General features: G+C 42.6%; 1 protein-coding gene across 1 annotated transcript; it reads right to left on the bottom strand.

Annotated features, from left to right (window-relative positions):
- Window positions 1-7,480: 7,480 nt before the first annotated feature.
- MCIDAS (multiciliate differentiation and DNA synthesis associated cell cycle protein) lies at window positions 7,481-16,360 on the bottom strand. The gene is made up of 7 exons (XM_074208333.1): window positions 16,232-16,360; window positions 15,986-16,073; window positions 15,645-15,736; window positions 10,759-10,831; window positions 9,692-9,906; window positions 8,638-8,748; window positions 7,481-7,948 (listed from the first exon to the last, which is right to left on the bottom strand). The coding sequence occupies exons 1-7, from the start codon at window positions 16,358-16,360 to the stop codon at window positions 7,481-7,483; spliced, it is 1,176 nt and encodes a 391-aa protein (XP_074064434.1).
- Window positions 16,361-21,185: the final 4,825 nt, after the last annotated feature.

Raw genomic sequence — 21,185 nt, 5'->3', positions numbered from 1 at the left:
ACTCTGAAGAGAAGTGACAAGGAAGAACTCTGGGAATGAAGCTCAGGGGAGTGAGATAGGATTTTTAGAGGATATTCCATGGTTTATTAGGCCTAATCTCTGGCAATCTAGTGATGGAATTGGATATTTTGGAATAAAAGAACTAAGCAGGAAGAGCCTCTGATTTAATGGATCCTTAAAAATTAAAAATCTGCTTCAGTCTCTTTCTTTTCTTCCCATTACTTCCAGAATACTCAAGATAACATATTTTATTTGCACACATTTTATATATCTTATATATTTGCACATATTTTATATATCTTATAAATATATGAATGTGTTTTGTATATATATATATATATATATATATATATATATATATACACATTATCTGTAAATCAAGGCAGCTATGTGATACAGTAGAATGAGTGCTGGACCTAGAATCAAGAAGATCTAAATTCAAATTTGACCTCAATCACTTACTGTGTAGTCCTGGGCAAGCTATTTTGCCTCTATTTACCTCAGTTTCCCCATCTATAAAACAGAGATAATAATATCACCTACCTTTCTCTAGAATCAAATATATTTTATAAGTAATATAATATATAAATAATATAATAAATATGATATAATGTAATGTAATATAGTATATATATTATGTAGCATAGTAAAGTATAATATAGTAAATTTACTTTTAAAGTCCTTCATAACTTCATTTCTTTCTGTCTTTCCATTCTTCAAACAATTTACTCCCCTCCACATTCTCTACAATTCAGTGATGCTGAGCTACTTGCTGATTCCCACATAAGGTTCTCCACATCCAAACTCTAACTCTTCCTCATTCCTAGAGTTCTCCCCTTTCCTCATCCCTGACTCCTGGCTTCTTGGCTACTTTCAAGAATCTCAGCTAAAATTCCACCTTTTGCAATAAGAGTTCCTTCTTCATCTTAATGTTAATTAATGCCTTCTCTCTGAGATTATCTTCTATTTGTCTTGTATAAATTTTTATTGAATTTCTATTTGTTACTTCATCATCATTATCCCCAGCATCCTTTCCCCTTCATCTCCCAGAGAGTCATCCATAAAACAAATAGTATTTTTCAAAGGAAAAAAAAATCAGAGCAACTGATAATTAATTTTAAAAGTCTGAAAATATATGCAATGTGAAACATCAATGTGTTACTCCAGAAAATAGTAGACTTTGGGAGGAGGACAACTAGGTGGTACAGTGGATAAAGCCCTGGCCCTGGAATCAGGAGGACCCAGATTCAAATACGACCTCAGATACCTACTAGCTGTGTTACCCTGAAGTCACCTAAGCTCTGATAGTCTCAAAAAAAAAAGAGTAAGTTAGGCCCAATTTCTCATATTTCTTCATTCCAGACCTACTTGATCTTTATAAGCTACTTCAAATGCTAATAGCTGTCTTTTGTATGGTAACTAGAATTTATCTAGCCCTTTCACACTTTACATGTGTTTTCACCGTTGATCCTGACAACCACTCTAGGAGGCAGATATAATTATTATCCCTTTTTCTAATAATGTAGAGAGGTTATGTGACTTTCTCAGGATTGTGTTGTAGGCAAAATTTGAATTGGAGTCCAGCCTAATATTCTATCCACTGCACCCCCAGCAGAGGTGACAACTATTGGATAGTCATACCTGTATATTATGATTGGAAAAATTATTTGAATCTGGAGTCTAAGGACCAACATTCAAATTCATATCTAATGACAACCTCCCTGGGCCTCAGTTTTCTCATTTGTAAAGTAAAGAGGTTAAGACTAGATGAATTCTGGTCTGTTCAATCTGTATTTGAATTAGAAAATAAAGAAAAATAAGCTACAAGACAAAAACATATACTTTTTCTCTTTGCCTCTGATGAATGATGCAAGTTTGGGCATGTTACCAAATTTCTTTACCCCTTAGATTCATCTGTTACAAATTGAGGTCGATAAGGACAAACCTTCTCAGAGAAATATGAAGGATTATTATAGGCCAGAAGGGAAGACTCTATCCTGAGAGCTTGGAAGCAATCATAACAGATTGGTAGCTAGCACAGAGAGTAGTTAAGAACCTGTGTTCAAAAAGAGAACTGAGACATCCCTTCCCCAAGCCTTCTACCAAAAAAGGGTAGTGGCAGTGATGGTAGAGATTTACTTTTCATCCATTTATACTTTGTATTAAGAAAATTCTTCATTGAGGTCCTATTCTGATGCATCTGTGTGAGACAGATATGACTTCTGCCTTCCAAAGTTATGTCAATGGAGTATAATCTCTAGCAGGTCTTACAAAATTAGGAAGATGTAGAATTTAAGACAGATAATGGATTGTGAGCAAGGCATTGTTGAGGCATGTGGGTGGGGCAAAGCCACTGTGGGCAAGCTCATCACCAGAATTTTAGCTACCACCCATCCTCTCTCACTCCTAACAAACAACTCAGGAAAAAAAAATAAAAATTTAAAATGTGCCTATGGTCTTTGTGGCCACCTGATTCCTTCTGCAAAAGTGTGGCAGAAAAGAATTCAGAAGAAGCTGAAGGGAAGAGGATCCTTAGAAAAATCACAGAATTCCATGACTTTCTATGAACATTATCATTTAATGATTAGGTCCTCTCAATGTTTGGTTTCTGTTCTATGAGCAATGAATAGACCCACTCCTCAAAAAGTGATTTTATTGGGGCAGCTAGGTGACAAAATTGCTAAAAGCAGTGGTCCTGAAGTCAGGAAGATCTGAGTTCAAATTTGAGCTCAGACATTTACTAGCTGTGTCACTTAACCCTTATTGCTTCAAAAAAAAGGAGAGGGGGTATTTATATATGTGTGCATATATGTATATAATTTATATGTGTATATGTAGGTGTATTTAGATAGCCTGGGTTATATTTTGGCACCTAAAAATGTTTTTTTTAAATAGATGAAATGTGTTATTTGGAGTCAGGGGCTTCAGATTTGAATCCCTGCCCTCCTTACTATCTTTGTGCCTTTGGGCTTAACTTTTTAACTTGTCTGGGATTCAATTATGTCCCCTGTAAAGTAAGGGTATTGTATTAAATGCCTTCTGCATCCTCTTATCATTCTAAATCTATATGCCTATCATGCCATTAGGTCTCCAGAATTATGGGTTGGTTTTCTGTAGAACATGTATGGGAAATAAGAGTTAAAGGTGTGGAGGGACTGTGATGTGAATTAATAGAAGGAATATCCACACCAATGAAATTAGAATTTTTAAAAGTATGTAAAAGTAAGAAGAGATAATATGAGGGGAAATTTTTCATTTTTTTAAAGGACTTCCTTTGTGGAGTTAATTGTTGCCCAAGACATCTTGTTTTTTCTTTTCTTTTCACTGCTAATTTTATTCTGCAGACATTTCAGGCACTGTTCTATATATACTTACATATGTTTATATTGTATGTGAGTATGTGTAATAGTGTTCTCATATTTATTCACTGGTGGAATCAAAACATTCTTATGCTATCATATTCCTAAAGTAGATATTTCTTAACCTGGGAGTCCATGAACTTGGTTTTGTTTTTTTTTATCTCAATAACTCTATTTCAATATAACTAGTTTCCTTTGTAATTCAATGTGTTTTATATAAGTTCTATGAAGTGCTTTACATCTAGATCATCACAATGATCCCATGAGGGAAACTGAAGCACATAAAGGTTAAATGATTTGCCCAGAATCTGGGGAAATGAGTCTCTGAGAGAGTGTTGAAGCTCAGGTCTTCTAGACCCTAAATCCAGGGCTCCATTCACTGCACTAATGTTTATTTTTTTAAAATGTTCATTTGTTAAACTATGAGGAAATGTGGCTTTGTATCAATCTATTAGTTTCTAAAGGGCTATTTAAATACAAATAACAATACACATTATAAACTGGTGTAGCAGGTTCTGCTACCCCTACCCAGCTCACCTGCTGCATGATATCTGAACTCAGATAGCAGAGACTTAAGCTGAGATGTAACAACACTGGGTTTGTGCCAGATCTGAGCCTCCTAATTTCAAGGAGTTCCTTGTTGAGAACTACATGAAGGCAGAAGGACAAAGAGCAAATGGCAGAGGTCTAGGAAAATAAAGGGAGGAGCAAAACATTTATCTTTAATATTATGTTTTTACAACTCTGTAAATGACTTAATAGCATAAGAAAAGAGACATGATAAAAAGGAGACTGAAGCAAGAAGGTACAGGAAAAGAGGAATGAACTTAGAAATTTTCTTAGAAATTTCAAAGAAACCAGGGACAAAAAAGACGTGAAGGAAGCAAATTCAGCAATATCAGACCTTAAAGTCTATTATAAGGTGAGAGCATTGTTGAAATGTAAACTGGACAATTCAACTGTTTTAAATTAAAATTTTCTTGTATTAAAAAACCAATGTATCCAGAATAGAAGGAATGCAGAAATTTGGGAGAAAACTTTCATAGACAATCTCTCACGTGGTTGACTGGTTCTTCTTCATCATCAAAGACCAAAATGACATCACTATGTTTGAGACAAATTTCAGTGTGTCTGAGGATGACTGATTAGACCAATATGAACTTGTAATGCTCTGACACAGGTTGGGCACAAATAGTCCATGTGAATACCTGGAATGAGTACTCTAAACTTACATATCTCTTGATTCCTTTGAGCTGCTTCAATTGTGCCTTTCTTATAGAGTACAGCACCCTCACTGATGAGGGCATGCCATACTGGGCAGTCCTGTGCCAATGTCTCCCATGATGTGCAATCAGTTCTAAAGGTCTTATGAGAGACTTTCAGGATGTCCAGGTGTTGCTTCTTCTGACCCTCTTGTGAATGGTTGCATTGTGTGAGTTCTCCATAAAATAGTCTTTTTTGGCAACCATACTTCTGACGTTCTAAAATATTACCAGCCCATTGTAGTTATGTTCTCTGTAGTGATGCTAGAATACTTGGCAGTTTAGGTCATAAAAGGACCTCAGTATCTCGCATCTTCTCCTGCCAGGAGATCTTCAGAATCTTACTAAGAAAATTTAAATGTAAGTAATTCAGTTTCCTGGTAGTAGATTGTCCTGGTTTCACAGCATACAGCAATGAGGTCAGCAGCTCTATAGATCTTCAGTTTTGTAGTTCATCTAATATCTCTTCTTTCCCACACTTTCTTTCAGAACCTCCTGAATACTGAGCTACCTCTGGCAATGCATGTGTCAACATCATTATCGATTTGTACTTCCCTAAAAAGAAAACTGCTAAGGCAAGTGAACTTGTCCGCAGTATTCAGAACTTCTCTACTTGCTATAATCAGTGGTTCTACGTATGGATAGTGTGGTGTTGACTGATGGAACACCTTTGTTTTCTTGGTGTTAATTGTTAAGCCAAAATTAGCACAAGAAGCAGAGAATCCATATTGCATCTTAGCTTCAGAGGCTGCATTGAGTGCACAATCACCTGCAAACAGAAGATCATGCACCAATACTCCCTCCATTTTGATCTTGGTTTGTAGCCTTTTCAAATTGAAGAATTTGTCATCAGTACAGTAGCTGACCTGGAGACCATGTTCATCCACAGAGAAGGCATTTGGCTGAAAATGTCATTTTTTAGCACGATGTTTTTCCAATCCCTCAGATAGGATGTGATTTTGTTGGAATACTACTGTGGAATAAGAAATGATGAGCTGGTTGATTTAGAAGAATGTGAAAAACACTTGGACTTATGAAGGAATATGCTACCCACTTTCAGAGAAAGAGATGACAAAAGGAAATATGCATAGTATGGCTTATATATGTGTTTTTGAGTACTGTGTATATGTTTGTAGCTATCTTTGTATAAGTGTGCATACACACAGAGATATAGGGAAGGGAAAGGAGAGGAGAGGGAAAAAAACAAAACAAAAAATGAACAGTAGAATAGAAGAAAATCTAGAAGGAAGCAAAGAAAAGCTGGGTAGCTTGTGTAATATTTATTAGTTTTTCTTGAAATGGAAATTTATTGTTTTATATTGTATCTTATCTTTGTGTATGTGAAAATGAATAAAAAAATTTTAATAAAAAGCAAAAAAAAGAGGAATGAGTAGTTATTATATGGCCCAAATCAAATGATAAACATTTATATATATACATATATATCATATATACATGTATGAACATATATATGCAAACATTTTTATTAAACCATAATGTTACACAAATGGTCATTATAAACAAAAACACTTAACATGTTCACATAGAAGTAAAATATATTTTCAAGTGTAGTGTCTACTGCAGACATTGTGAAATGAATTAAAGGAGTGGAATTCAAAACCTGACTCAACTACATAAGTATTCTTTTGTGACTTGGACCAATCACTTAAACTTTTGGGAATTCCATTTATTCATATATAAGCTGAGGGTGAAGGCAGCTGTTACAGTGAAAAGAGCACTGACTCTGGAGGATGTGGATTCAAAACTTGTCTTTGATTCTCATGTGTTTAATATTGAACAACTCATTTAACCCCAGATTCTTTCTTCTCTGTAAATGAGAGAATTGGACTAGATAGTCTCTGAAATCCATTCAAAATTTAAAACTAAGTTTTAGGATTGTGGGTGGAGTGGGTGGGGTGGGTGGGGTGAGGGGGGTTCTCTGATCTTTAAGACCCATTTCAGATCCAATTCTATGCTTTGAGATCCATAATCTATCATTTGGTTTCTCAAGGCACTGTTTCATCACCCTTCCTTCATTCTACTACTGACTGGAATAACAGTTTGAAATAGCCAAACTACATTTGCTTCTAACAATAGGGAAGGCAGTATAATGCAGGAGAAAGAATAACAAGCATTTAAGTGCTTAGGAGGAAGAGGCAGCTAGCAGATGGCTCACTAGTTAGTACTAGGCCTGAAGTCAAGAGGACCGCAGTGCAAATCCGACCTCAGAAACCTATTAGCTGTGTGATCCAGGGCAAGTCAAGTGACCTTGTTGCCTTAATCCACTGGAGAAGGTAATGGCAAATCCCTCCAGTATCTTTACCAAGAAAACCCCATGATCAGCACTGGAACCTTACAGTCACAACTGAACACAGTACTATGAAGGCTAGGAGTCAGGATCAAGTCCTAAGTCCATATACCTGTGTCACCTTGGACAAGTCCCCAAATGTCCTTGGACTTTAGTTTCATTCACTGTAAAATGAAAAGATTGCCTTTAAGTTGCCTTAGAAACTTTTTGAATCCTGTGATTATTCAGAGTAATGTGTAATTTTTAAAGTGATGGCACTGTATCATTAGAGCCTGTCTCCCCTCCCCCATTTTTAAAGGAGGAGATGTTATACTACTGCGTTTAATAACAGATTTTGAAATACGGCATGTCTCCTCAGTCTGTTTTAGTCCTTAACAACAACGATATCCCTGGGGCTTGGAAGCCGGGCTCGCCTGACTGTAGGGAGGGCATTCCCACAAGGGAAGCTTTGGAGACAGGCGCAGCGCCAAGCCCGGCGCCGGCGGCGCAGGGTGCCTCCTGGTGTCTGAGGCAGGGCGGGCCAGGGCCGTTGGGACGTCCTCTCCCCGGGCTCAGCTGGGCACCCAACGAAATTTGTAACCCCCGCTAGCGGTCCGGATGGTGAAGGCGTTGCCCTGGGGGAAGGCCAGAGTGCGGATGGTGCAGTGGTCCCGAATCGGAGTGCTGAAGGAGCCGCTGTCCTCTAGCTCGCTGTGGCTCAGGTTTAAGGAGCCCTGGCCGCAGTCGGCCCGCAGCCCGCGGAAGGCCCCGTGCAGGGGCGCCGGGGGCGCAGGGGCCTGGGGCACCGGGGGCGCCGGGGCCGGAGCCGCCGCTCCCGGCTGCAGCCGGGGCCTCTTGGTGTCCCGGCTCTGCAGGGCCGCGTCGCACTGCTCCGAGATCTCCCTCAGGATGGCGTCCACCTCCGTGCCATCCTGGCCATTGGCAGTGAGCAGCTCCTCCAGGCTCCTCTTGGCAGAGGCTTTGAGCAGGAGGGGTTCCGGAGCGGCCCCGCAGTCCTGGGCCTGGGTGATCATCAGCTTCTGTGGTCGTAGGGGAAAAGGCGACGTTGGGGTCTGAGCAACTGGCTTCATGCCCAACTCGGTGAATGAGAGTGGCGCACGCACCAACGGGGAGCGAGCGCAGTTTGTGCTACAGACCCCCCCCCCCCCCAGCCTTTACAAGGGATGGAAAATGGTGAACACCCGCAAAGGCGCGAGGGGCAGTGTGCGGTTCAAATGAGCGAGAGAATGCAGAACATTCTGGGCATCTTAAAGGGAATATGAGGCCGCTCATTGTTATCATCAGATTCCAGTCTCTAGACCTCCAGTTGGGGGCTGACTTCATTCCCAGAGGCCTCTCTATTGCATTTTGCTGAGCTCAAGCTGTGTTTATAAAATGATACTGGGATGTGCTGGTAAATTTTTAACAAAGGGGTGGGGTGTGTGCAGTGACAATTTTAAATTTAATCTCCATTATTAACGCCTTCTTAGGTCTAGATAATCTAAAAGACAATCAAAAAGAATGAAACCCCGATTCTGTATTCCTGCGGTATAAATGCTCACTTTGAAATGTTAACATTCTCTTGACAGCCGGTTAGAGCTGCACCCGCACATCTTTGGGTGGACACATTATGTAGTGCATTGTGCAGCGCAGGTATTAGCGGGCAGCTCACCTATATAGTCATTGCTCCTACTTACTGTCCCTAAACCCCAGACCTCTCCCCACTTACATCAAGGACAGAAGCCAGGTGCCGAGTCCGGCTGGCCAGTTCCTTCAACTGAATGTTTCTTTCCTTCAAGGACGCAATTTCTTCTTGCTTCTGGGTCAGGGTCACGTGCAGCTGCCAGACAAGGGAGGAGGACAAAGAGGTTTGCAAGATAGCCACAGCTATACCATACATTCCCAAGTCGACACTGGGAAGTCAATGAAACTATGGAAGAAGAGTCCAGAAGGCTCTGGTGGGTAGTATTGCTTCACCTCTCTGTTTCCTGTACAGCATGGGATACTTTAATATCCAGTTTTAGACTCCTATTGCATGGTTTTAAACTTTTTATGCATGTTCTGTTCTATCTCTCTCTAACACAATATTGCATCTCAAATTGTAAACATAAAGGCACAGGAAAAAGCAAGAAAGTCAAGTGGTGTACTAGATGGAAGGCTAATCTCCATCTTGAGAGAGACCTGAGCTCAAATCCAACCTAATGTAAAGGATGTCGAAAAAGTCAGTGCAATTTAAAACTTTAATCGTGATTTAAGCGATTAAAACTGCACCAAGTCTTTTGAGACACCTAGAATACAAGCTATGTGACCATATGTAAGAGCTTCAGTCAGTTCTTTAAGACTATAGGGATGGGCTGGTAAATTTTAACTTTAAAACTTATAAGACTATAAGTTACAGATGTGCTGCTGATAAAGATGAAAGGAGTTTACACTTAGGAAGTCTCAGGAACTGTTTCCCATACCAATGAAATTACCAGTATGGACCAAAAGAAGAAAGAAAAAAAAAAACAGGGACACGAACTCACAAAAGCATTAAGGTGCCAATTCATGGTCAAGGTAAGTCTGCACTATCTCCACCAACAATTTAACAGAATTTGGATTTCATAGCTAGATGAGAATTGGAAGAATTGAGAAAGACATTATTAATGCACTTGAGCGGATGAAAAAAGCAGTTTCAAATCACACCATTTATCTTCCAGAGTCCGAAAAAAAAACTTGGGGAGGATGTCACTACCTCTATTCCAGGTTCCAAGATTCCTACCCCCAAACTCTGATCAACCTACTTGATTATTTTCTACCAGGGCATCTCCCAGGGCTTTCTGGTTCTGGTCAGCTACTTCCTTCCAGTACTGCTCCGGATGAGGGGCACCCTGAATGTTCATGGGAGGCACTGGGTGCTCAGGCTGGGGAGAAATGCAGGAACCAAAGGGCGAGACATCGCAGGAGGTGAAGGAAAAGTCTTCCGGACCCATGGGAGATGACATCAAAGATGATGGGTCTGTGGGGCAGCAGACGATGGCATTAGCTGTCACTGACCATGCCAATGCAAAAGTTACTACAGATTTCTGGTTAAAATCTCCGAAAAGGTACCATATTTGGAGAGCAGATAAAACAATAACTTTACATCGCATCTTAAGATTGACAAAAGCTTCACATACTTTTTCTCTTTTGCTCCTCTAGCCTCCTGATGAAGTTGAAGCAGGGTAGGCATTATTAAAAATAAATAAATCCAGACTCAGGACTTGCCCCAGGTCATGAGGCTGAGACTTTATAAAGTGACCCTAAGGTACCCTTCTTTCTCTTCCTCAGACCTACTTGCCTCTTATCACATCTCCCTCAGTGAGTTGCAAGGCCTAAGTGCTGAGTCCTTTCAATGTAGAAAGTGCAAGAATTGCAACAATTCACCTCCTCATTTGCAAGTGGTGGGCGTTACCAGGCTACCAGGGATTACCAGATTCGAAAAAAGTATCTATTTTTCTTTTTTTAGCTTTCACGTCATATTCGTGGCTCCCAGTTAATGGTTTCTCCTCCGACAGCTAGATGGCGCGGTCGATAGCGCCCCCGCCCTAGAGTCAGGCAGAACTGAGTTCAAATCCACCCTGAGTCACTTAATAATTACCTAACTGCATGGCTTTGGCAAGTCACTTAACCCCATTGCCTTACAAAAACAAAACAAGAAAAAGTGTTCTCTTTCCAGAAACAGATAAATTACCCAGTTGAGGAAACAAGTAACACATCGACTGTGCGGCTGTCACTAAGGGGGGGGGGGGGGAGGGGGGGGTGGACATTAAGGGGAAAGTTGAAGCGCTGCTTAGACCATCCTTTAACTGCAAAAAAAACCCACACTCGCCTGATATGAGACTGTCCACCGCATCCCTGAAATCCTGCAGATCAAAATCTGGTTCTGTTTGTGGACAATGGCTCTGAAACAAAGCAGAAATGTAGGACTGTGCTTAATTAAATCATTCTAATCTCATCACTTGTTCATTAGTCCTATGGCTAGTTCGTGTACACACACACACACAAACACACAGAATCATACCTGGAAATCCAAGCTCCAACCTGGACATTGCAAATAGCAGGTTTGCATTGCTATAAATGCGGATTAAATAAGGGTTTCTGGGGCAAATGTTCTTATTTCGAATGCAAAAGCTAGTGTGGAGGCACAGCTCCCCCAGGTTCCAAAGGCTGGGGTCCGGGCACCTGTGGAGCGGTCTCCTGGAGGGATCTCTGAGTGGCACGCGCTGCCCCTGAGCCTCTCGGAAAACCTCTTGGCCTCTGCTGCCTCCTTATTGGCCAGCCACACGAGCCAACCCCCGGAGCCTCCCTCAGGGCGCCTCTCATTCCTTGCGGGGCCGGTGAGACATTAATCAAAGCTTGACCCTCTCAACTCGCTCACGCTGGGCCCCACCGGGACAGGGCAAACACGCGCAGCCCCTTGGAGCCCCGCGTGGCCTCCTGAACCCTTCTCAAGGGCTGCTGGCCAAACCACGCATCAATGCGGGGTCCCCCTGAGGTCTGGAGAAGGCCCGAAAGCCGCCTTCTGCTCCACTGGGTTCCTCTGCCGCACAGGAGCACCAAAGCACAGGACTAGGGACGCCTCTCCGGGCTATTTGCGGAGATGAAGACCTGGTTTTTCAAGAGAGAGGGAAGCAGGCATTGCTTTCAGGGGTGCTGGCCATCGAGTCCGTTCTAATCCATGCTCTACACTCTGCTTCATTCCCAGATTCCGGGAGGGCTTCGGGCTGTAGAGCCCGTGTGGTGAAATGAAAGGACGCCTGAACGTTTGCTTCAGAGCCCTGGCCTTAAGGCCGAGCTCGCTTCGAGACTTGACGCAGAGACCTGAAGCAAGTCACTCGTCTTCTCGTGGCTTCTGCTTCCTCAACTGCAGAAGACGAGACTTAAACTACATAAGGGGCTGTTAAGCAGGGGGTCTGTTCATTTTTGTAAAATTGTTTTGAATAACTATTTCAAGATGAAATTGGTTTAAAATATATAGGGAGGGGGCAGCTAGGTGGCACAGTGGATACAGCACCGACCCCGGAGACAGGAGGACCTGAGTTCAAATCCGGCTTCAGATACTTAGTAATTGCCTGGCTGTGTGACCTTGGGTAAGTCACTTAACCCTGTTGCATTAAATAAATAAAATTTTTAAAAATATATATAGGGAAAACTCAAATAAAATAAGTGCCCACGCATTTTATTTTATATATTTAACAGCATTATTCTGCCAAAAGGTCCATAAACACAAAAAAAGGTTAAGAACACCCCCTGGACCAAAGGATTTCTAAAATCCCTTCCAGCCTCAAGTCTGAGATTTTCTGCTATGGAGATTCGAGGAAATGTAGCAGGAAAATCACTGCTTTAGGAATTTAAAAAGCTGGGCTCGAGTTCAAATTTCTCCTTACTAGCCTATGACAGAGACAGCTTTCTCATTTGTAAACCATATTTGTATTCTGCCTCATAGGGTTTAGAAGTATGAGTTATTCTTTTTATAAATTTAGGTTACTCCCTGGGAGCATGAAAATATTAACATCTGTCCAGATTCTTCACTTTTCAGGAAAAAGCCAAAATATATCTCACTGATATTAGAAAAGTTCACTGAATATTTATGAGAAGGAAAAGTAAAAAGTAGTGGGAATGCAGTGCAATGTGGAATACTCATGGTTCTCTATTTTTTGTTTATATACAGAAAGAATACAGTGTAAGACAAGAATTTTCCTTTCCAGAAGGTAAAGGGATTCATCAGGGGTGTGATGAGTTGGCCAAAGTTCTGGCTCAAATCTATATTATCACCATCACCCACCCCAATTGATTTCCACAAAAATTCTACAATTAACCAATTACTGTTTCTTCCCTGTAGGTCTTCATAAAAAAATGCAAAAAAACTCCTAGATCAGGACGAATATCCCTTAATTCATTAAAGTACATAAATTTATTACTTTCTTCAAAATGAACTAGAAAGTCTGGACAGCCATAGTGAGAGAACTTCATATCTGGAAGAAGGAAAATATCAAAGTGTATTGTGTGCAGGCATGGGTGGAGAGGTGTAGGACTGAGGGATGAAATATGTGAGCAACAAATTTGGTCCACTTGAATTTTGCTTAGGGTCAGTCCTTCTTTAAAGGGTCAGATTTCTGTTTGGGAATATGCCAAGACAGAAGATCAGGTGTTTATATGATCCAGGCACACCTTGTCAACTGCACACCCCCATCCCTCCCCAAGATACGTGACCAGAGACTTTGAGTCTTCACCATACTTGCCACAGACACTTAGGTACCAATAATTTTCTAGTATGTTTTTAAAAGTGCATTTATTACTAGTAATAGATGAAAGTATTTCTTCCCTTCACCCTTTTCCTACCCTGTTATGCCAGGTGACATGCCTACCACTAAGTCCCAGCTCTTCACCAGGGTCTAGCTGCTAGATGACACAAAAGACAAAGTGGAATCAGGAAAACCTGAATTTAAATCCTGTCTCAAATACTTATAAGCTCTGTGACCCCGGGGAAGTCATTTACCTTCTCTGAGCTTCAATTTAATTTGTGAAGTTTCATCTGTAAAAAGAGGATGTTGAACTTGATAGCCTTTAATCATCAGTCCTATAGGACCTAATGTCCTAATGTGGTCATATTATTCCTTCCTCTGAAACACAAAGAAAGGAGGCCAGCATCAACATACTGAGTGGCTACCAATGTTTCAATTTAAGCACAGAATTCATTTTCTAGAAAAATAGCATGTTCTGGATCTGGAAGGGATCTTATTTGATCCATTTGATCCTCATTTGATCCATTTTAGAAATAAGGAAAATGAGGATCTAGTACATAGTAGAAATTTAGTAAATGTTTGCTAATTGACAGGAGTAACTCCAAGATAACTGAATGAATTTGTGGGTAGACACAGGCCCTGACCAAGGTCTCTTTTCACAATACCATCCTGTTTCATCCTACCTGACTTTGGAGTACAAACACCTCCTGAGAGCTTTCCTTTCTCAGGGAGTTCCAGGACAGTCCAGAGAAGATAGGATCCATTTCTAAAAAGCTCAGGTGTTCAGCTTTGAGGAAATGACCTACTGGGAGCTAGCTGGTGGGGGCACAAAAATAGTAAGTACAAAGACAGGATTTCAATCCAGATCTCCTGATTCTAAGTCCAGTGGTTTTCCCTCCTGATTCCTTCCTGCTTATTAAAAATATGTCATTTTTTTCTCCTCTAAAGAAAAAATAAGTTGCTACTACTCCATGACAATAAAAAACTTAAATTCTACATACCCTCAGCAAGAATGTCCAAAATAGTCTTTCTATATTAATTGTAAAATAAATAGATGGAAAAAGCTTTCCTGTTTTGATTCCCCTTTAATTCAAGAGCCATTTAACTGATATAGGGGAACTGTATATTTTTAGGTGGAACTCTCATGAAGGCCTTGCAGTGCAACCATATTCATGCATACTCTCCACCCAAGAAAAGTAACTGATTGCATCTTTACAGAACATTTGTCGTCTTTCAGTTGTAAGGCTGTCAGTTGAAATGTTTCATACAGTCCAGAAAGCTGGACTTTCTATAGAGCCCTGGCCCACAGTTGCCTTTCTTCCCTCTGAAGCAGCTTGCATTAGGAGATATCTGAACTTGTTACCCAAAATTATTTCTATTTGGTTTAGATGAACTAAAGACATTAAGACCTTCTTTCCTTCAAGAAGATGGGTTGCTAGCTCACATAGAGATTAGTGGACTCTACATTCTTGTCTCTTTTTTGAGGTGTGCGAGGCATTGGGGTTAAGTGACTTAGCCAAGGTCACACAATATTGTGTATGAGCTCGAATTTGGGCAGTGGATCTATCCACCGCGCCACCTAGCTATCCCAAACGTTACTTTCTTGGCAAAAAGCTTCATGTTGACAGCTAAGGAAGCTGGAATTTGATATGTCTGTGAATCTTATTTGTCAATGATTCCTGGTTCCTAAGGGCAATCCTTTCATTCACCTTCACATCCTAAGAAACATATATTGCCCTTGGTCCCAAGGCTGTGACTCTATAAAACATAGGCACCTACAAACACTCTAAATTCACCCCCTTAGACCCACGTCTCAGTCTTATCTTCCCCACCTTCCTCGATGAGGTGCATCCTTCGCAAGTGAAAGATAATCCAGTATCATTGCGGCAGGAAAGGAATTAGACTGAGCATGGATGAGGAAAAAGAAAGATCACATTTAGAAAGATCATGTCTCTTACTTCTCAAAGTCAAATTCAAGAATCTTTACTCCCTCTGCCCACCACTAGCCTAAAAGGAAAGGGACGAAAAGTTGGAAATCCTTTCTTTCCTCTCTGTAACCCCCGATTGCTTTTGCTCACAACAAGCCGGGGGGCGGGGGGGGGGGGGGGAGTTGAGGTCTCAACACTAGAAGGAGCCAAAGAGGAAGGAGAAAGAAAAGCAGATGGGGAGAGTTTGTTTTTTTTTTAATTAATTCGCCATTGCGGGTACAGCAGTTTCTATCCTTTGCCCAGCCAAAACCCGGCCCCTTCCGAGAACCAGAAGTCAGCCCCAGGTCGGGGTCCCTACATCTCTTTGCGTCTTCTACTCTTTGCACAGTGTCTGGCAAAGAGCAGACGCCTAAGAAATTGGTAGTCGAAAGGAGTCGAATTGAGTAAAGTAGACGTGGGGAAAGTTGCTGGAGTGGCAGACCCCGCGTTTAGGGCTGCGGGGCTGGAAGGGTGGCTGCAGGGGGACTGGCGATTAAGGGTACCTGTGACGCCGCAGCATCACGGCTAGGGGAGCTCTCTTCCTGGAGGAGCGAGGAGCAGTCCGCGAAATCCTGCCAGTCGATCGTGGTTAGGGCTGGAAGAGGAAGAGAAGGGAATCGTGGCCACAGAGCCCCAGACTCCTACCCCCAGACGGGTGCACTGCAGCCCATCCTCCACCCTCGCTTTCCTGCTTCTGGGGACTTAAAAGGGCCAAGGCCTTAGAGGGAACAGGAGCTGAGGGCAGAAGTGGGGTGGGTGGCTAAACGCTAAGTAGCTGGACGTAATCAGCATCCCAATTCACATCCGCCGGCTGGATATGCCGGACCGAGGGTGCCTGGCTTACCTGGCAGGCCTGCCAGTTCCGCCTGAGGGGGGTCGGTGTAAACAGAGATGGGGCTGCTGCTCTCAAAGAGCTTCCGTGGGGGCGCGAACTGAATAGGAAAAGAAACAGTGATGCCGGAAACTCTCTTGGAGTCAAGTCGCAGATACTTCCCATCCCATGCTCACCCCGACCCCTGACACCTGCACCTAGCCCTAGAACCCCGGGTAAGTTCCCACTTGGTCCCTCCCAGAGAACCTCCTTTCTCACCTTCTTCTCCAGCTTCTCCGGCTTCCTGAGCTGCCGGCTGGAAAGATCCAGCATCCTATTTGGACAGATACTGTCAAAGGCTCTCCGGGCCCCGATGCCCCCGATGGAGCCGCCTCCGCAGTTCTGCATCCCGCGGTCTGGGTTTGCTTCCAGCCGCGGGATATTTGTCCTCCTGTCAGCTCTGCGGGCATCAACCTGGGCGGCAACCCAAAGCTTCGTGGGTGCTTCGCGGGAAAAGTGAGTCCTGAGAGGAGCAAGACTAGGAAGAAACTGGTAGGGGGCTACAGCAGAGATAAGAAGGGAAGGGGAGGGAGGGAGGGCGGACTTTCGAGGACTCTGAGTCGGGGTGGGGGGGCGGGTCTGGCCCTGGGCGCCAGAGGTGGCGCCTTCATCTCGGACAATCTGCGCTCTGGAGGAGGCGTGAAAATTTAACCTGGCAACAGGGCATCCCCCGGGAACCTGGGCAGCAGAAGCCCGGGCCGGCTAGCGCCCTTTCAGCAGTCGTTGGCGCCGCCCGCCAGGACACGCGACTGAAGCCTGGCAGGAGGAGGGAGGGAAGAAGGGAGGAGAGAGGAGGAGGAGGGGAGGGAGAGGAAGAGAAGAGGAAAGAGGCGTGACACACTGAATCCCCAAGTCCTAAAACATTTGGTTGCCTCTTCCCCCCCACCCCCGTCACACCCCTTAGAGGGGCAATGTCAAACTGAGTGACCAAAAAGGTCTTGGTGAAAATCGGTTCTCGCCCCCCCGCCTGTCTCAACTCCCAAAACGAGCCTCGGCGGGGAAAGTGAGGAATAAATATAGAGTTACACAAATAAAGGTGCCAAAATAAAGTTAAGAGTCCTCTGCGATATGGCCAGCAAGGCTCCGTGGGTGAGGAGAAAGATGAGCAGAGACCCAAACTGACAGACACACAGACATACGTCCCAGCTTCCTTCTCAGGATTAGTTAAATTCCACTGCGGGGGAGAGGGGGACTCTCCATAGGAACAAAGGGGCTTTTTTGGAAGAGCAATCCCAAATCCAGAGAGAAGGACCTCTTTATTCCAAAAGCCCCTTTCCCAGTCCGAGGATCAGTGGGGTCAAATCAACTTTGACGCCCCCGCTCCTCTTGGCTCATCATTGCTCCTATCCCGGGATAAGCAGATCACTCCTGTCTTTTCTGCCTCCGTTTCCCAACTTGGGCAAGAGGCAGGGGAAGATGAAGAGAAGAACTTGGACTGAGCCTGAGTGCTCTAATTCTAGAGGTAATGGGGTCTAGAATGCAAAAATGTGCAAATACTCAAAACTTCATTGTAACCTGCTGCTTCAAACCACTCGATTGTTATTTGAAGTAGTAATTTTATAACGAAGTTCATTTTTCCTTTTGCCCGCCCATCTGAAAATATGCAAAGAAATAGTGAATTGATCAAAATGTAGACAACAAGAAGGGTGAGGAGTTGGATGGAAGAAACAAAGAACCTGAATGAATTCTAAGAAGCAGTCTCACAAGCTCAAAGAATGTGCTAGATAAAATTTCACTATCATTACTGGTGCAGAGGGGTTGTGAGCAGTTCCTTTGGTTGCTTTGGAAAGCATCTGCTCCCAGTCCTTCCTCTTAGTGTCTTGTTTTAGGAGCGAGAGGAAGGAGCCTAGAAAATCCTTTGCTAGGATGAAGAGAGGGATTCCTGAAGAGGTGTAACACTTCAGCAAGACACTCTCTTTAGAAGTCAAGTTCACCATGAGTACAAGAGTGAGTTACACTAGAGAGGATCCCTTCGGAGGAGGGATAGGAAAGGGTCAAACACTCACTAGATCATCTCAATTACAAATTTAGAGCTGGAAGGGAAGTTAGGGGCCACAGAATCCAATCCCCTCATGCTACAGATAGGAAGAGGGATGAAGTGATCTGTGCAGGATCACACACCTGGTATCTAAGGTAGGATTTATGGCTTCTTTGATGCCAACACCTTTCCCAGAAAAGTTCCTGGTTTCTGAGAAGGGTCATAGGACCAAGATTTAGAGCTGGAAGGGATGGCAAAATTCATCAAGACCAGCCACCTCCTGTTTTACAGATATGGAAATTGAAGCACAAAGGGAAACCAAGTTTTCTATATCTTTGCTTTAATTTTATAGATAAAGTGAGGTCAGACTTTAAGAGCATTGGTCTTCTTTATGAGTTTGCATATACCCAAATGCAGCAGAATTATCATATGGAGCATTTCTTGTATGACAAACTTATTGAAAATTGTCAGGGGAAAACCAGCCATTGCCAGAAACTATCATACTTCTTTATTGTTTTCTTATATGTAAAATGGCCTGATATGACTTCAAATGCAACTTCTCACAAGTTTAGGATTGTATTCTGACTCATATGTTAAAGAAATCAAGAGTATTTGCAAATCTTTAAAATGCCATGTTAAACTGGTGTATGCTATGTATAAAAGTTTTGACTGCTCTCAATAAACATTTTGCCCTATACCTTCCTCTGAAGAGTACATTTTTGTTTATGTTATCAAAAGATATGTTAGCACTGTTCAGAGTGTTAGCATTGAGTTTGGTATGTAAAAATAGAGTTTAAATCCTACCTATGACACTTACTATCTTTCTGAATTAATCTGATCATTAAGGCAATTTCCTGGAACTTTTCCTTTAAAAATATCATAGACTTGCTAGACCAGCTTATGAATTCACAAGTCCTTTCCTATCATCATCATCATCATCATCAACTATACAGTGCCTATTATATTCCAAGCTAGCTAAATGCTTTATAAATATTATCTCATTCAATTTCCACCACAAACCCCTGAGAAGTAGGAGCTATTGTGTTTGTGTGTGTGTGTGTGTGTGTATTGTGTGAGAGTGTATATAGAATTTATTGTCTTTAATTATGCAGTCTTTTTCATTGGACAAGTTCATGATTTATAGTACATAATCACCTACAGAAAAAAAGGTTTTATTTTCCTTATACTCTCAGTTTGAAGAACAATTTAAACTCTTTTCTTGCAACTAGTTTTTTAGTAGTTTGTGAATCTTAAAAAAATCTTAAAGCTCTGAAGAATGTATAGCTGAGAAGCTTGATTTTCAAACTTCACTAAAAATATTAGTGAAATATTAGATATTATTGTACAAACAAATATTTACGCTCTAAAATCCACCAATGTCTAGACACCAGAGAAGAGAATTTTGGCAGCCAGGATCAGAGGAAAGTGGCTCAAACACGTGGAAGATGTTTGCAGGGAGCTGGGTAGGGATGGATGGGATATGTGTGCAGAGGTAGAGATCTCTAGTTTCCCAGGACTTTTCCTGTGGGGTATCCCTCTTTAAAGCGGGGCAATGCCGGTTTCCATTTACTTCCACACCTATTCTTTGCATATCTTCTCAGAAGTGGCCTGGACTTTGGCTGCTTGTCCACTCACCAGTCGGATCTGTTGCAATGGAAAGAGTAACGAATTTGGAGTCAAAGGAACTGGGATCAAATCCTAACTTCTTATATTATCTATGTGAATGCTCTGGGCCTCAATTTCCCCCTAGTAAAATAAGACGGTTGAACTAGACTAGTGCTGAACTCTAAGGCTCCTTTCAAGGTGTATCTTTGCTCCCGTTTTTAAGCAGGTATCAGTGGGAGAACCCCGTTTCACTACTACTAGTGGCATTGTCTGGGCTGCTCAAAATTTCCCCTCCATTAATACCACCGATCCTGAAGCTCGGACTCTTCATCCCTTGGGCTTCTCCCCTGGACCCCAGGACTTAGTTTTTTTCAGTATCAAGGGCCCCAATGCCTCTGACTTTATACATAAGTTCTTAAGAAGCTGCAGATCAGACATGAATGAGTGATTTTTGAATTCTGTTAGGCCAGAGCTGATCTTTGGTGGTCCCGTGGCTTGTCTCCCCTCCTTCCCTTATTTCTGGGCAAGTGAAGGAGGTGAGGAGGAGCGGGGTTCAAAGGAGGCTTTGCAGATGGCCTTCACTTCCGTCCCCATCCTGGCCCAATTTTAATGTAAGAAACAAGATTAAAAAGGCAGGTATTTGTTTTCAAAAACTGGAGAGAGACTTCAGAACAAACAGAAATTTGGACATAAAATCTAATTATTAAACAGTGGGGCTGCTGAGTGGGGAGGGACCGTTTTGTTTGTGTGTGGTGATGAAGTGACTAGGAAATTCCTCAATGTCTAGCCTTGGAGCAGGAGAGATTTGGCACCCCCCCCCCCCCCCCCCCCCCCGCCAATACATTTGCTAGCAACTGCTTTTCTAGCTGGCATTTGGGACTTTTCCCTCTTGGTTTTGGTCTTTCCTCTCTGGACCCGCGAGTCTCCTCCAGGTGCGGGCAAGCTCCTCTTCCCAGTTTCCTTCCTTTTGCCTTTCCTCATTTGAATGTAAACTTTTTAGAAAGGGATTTCCCCTCACCTATATTTATATCCCCAACGAGTATACTTATAAATTCTATGTCTACAAATAGTCCCTCTTCCTAGCCCATTCACGACACTCGCCTCCAAGTTTACTACCGTGAAAACTTTTTTTTCTGAGAGAAACCAGACCAAGAGGCCCAAACAGTTCTGCCCCCAAATGGTTCATTTCCTTCCCAGCTATCCCTGGGATAACTTCCCCCTCAGCCCCCACGCCCCCTTTTCGCCGCGACCCTCCGGACGCAAATCCCCAGGAAACTTTACTCAGACAAACCGCACCCACGGACAAACTGGATCGCTAGGGATTCGACATTTATTGGGGTGGGGAACTATGTTTCCTAGTGACTTCATTGTCCACTGAATAAATAAATAAACAGGATCATACGATTGCCTTACATCAATCTGCCAGTGCAAATGAACACCTGCAGGATGGCAAGGGTCTGAGGTTTGTAAGCTAGATTGGTACTACTTCACTAGTCACCCAAATAGGAGGCAGCAGGGTCCAAAGCCCCCCCCAAACCCCACCAAAGTACGACCCTTAAGCCAATACTGCTCTTTTTTGAGGTATAAAGA

Source organism: Macrotis lagotis, chromosome X, assembly GCF_037893015.1.
Source record: "Macrotis lagotis isolate mMagLag1 chromosome X, bilby.v1.9.chrom.fasta, whole genome shotgun sequence".
Classification (NCBI taxonomy): domain Eukaryota; kingdom Metazoa; phylum Chordata; class Mammalia; order Peramelemorphia; family Peramelidae; genus Macrotis; species Macrotis lagotis.
This window is presented reverse-complemented; position numbering and strand designations above follow the sequence as displayed.

Excerpts from the sequence above, each read along its gene's own strand:
- MCIDAS (XM_074208333.1), bottom strand. The coding sequence starts at position 16,360 with ATGCAGAACTGCGGAGGCGGCTCCATCGGGGGCATCGGGGCCCGGAGA. Across the intron at positions 15,737-15,985 it reads GGAACTGGCAGGCCTGCCAG|CCCTAACCACGATCGACTGG; the intron begins GTAAGCCAGGCA and ends TTCCTCTTCCAG. Across the intron at positions 7,949-8,637 it reads ACCTGGCTTCTGTCCTTGAT|AAGCTGATGATCACCCAGGC; the intron begins GTAAGTGGGGAG and ends CTACGACCACAG.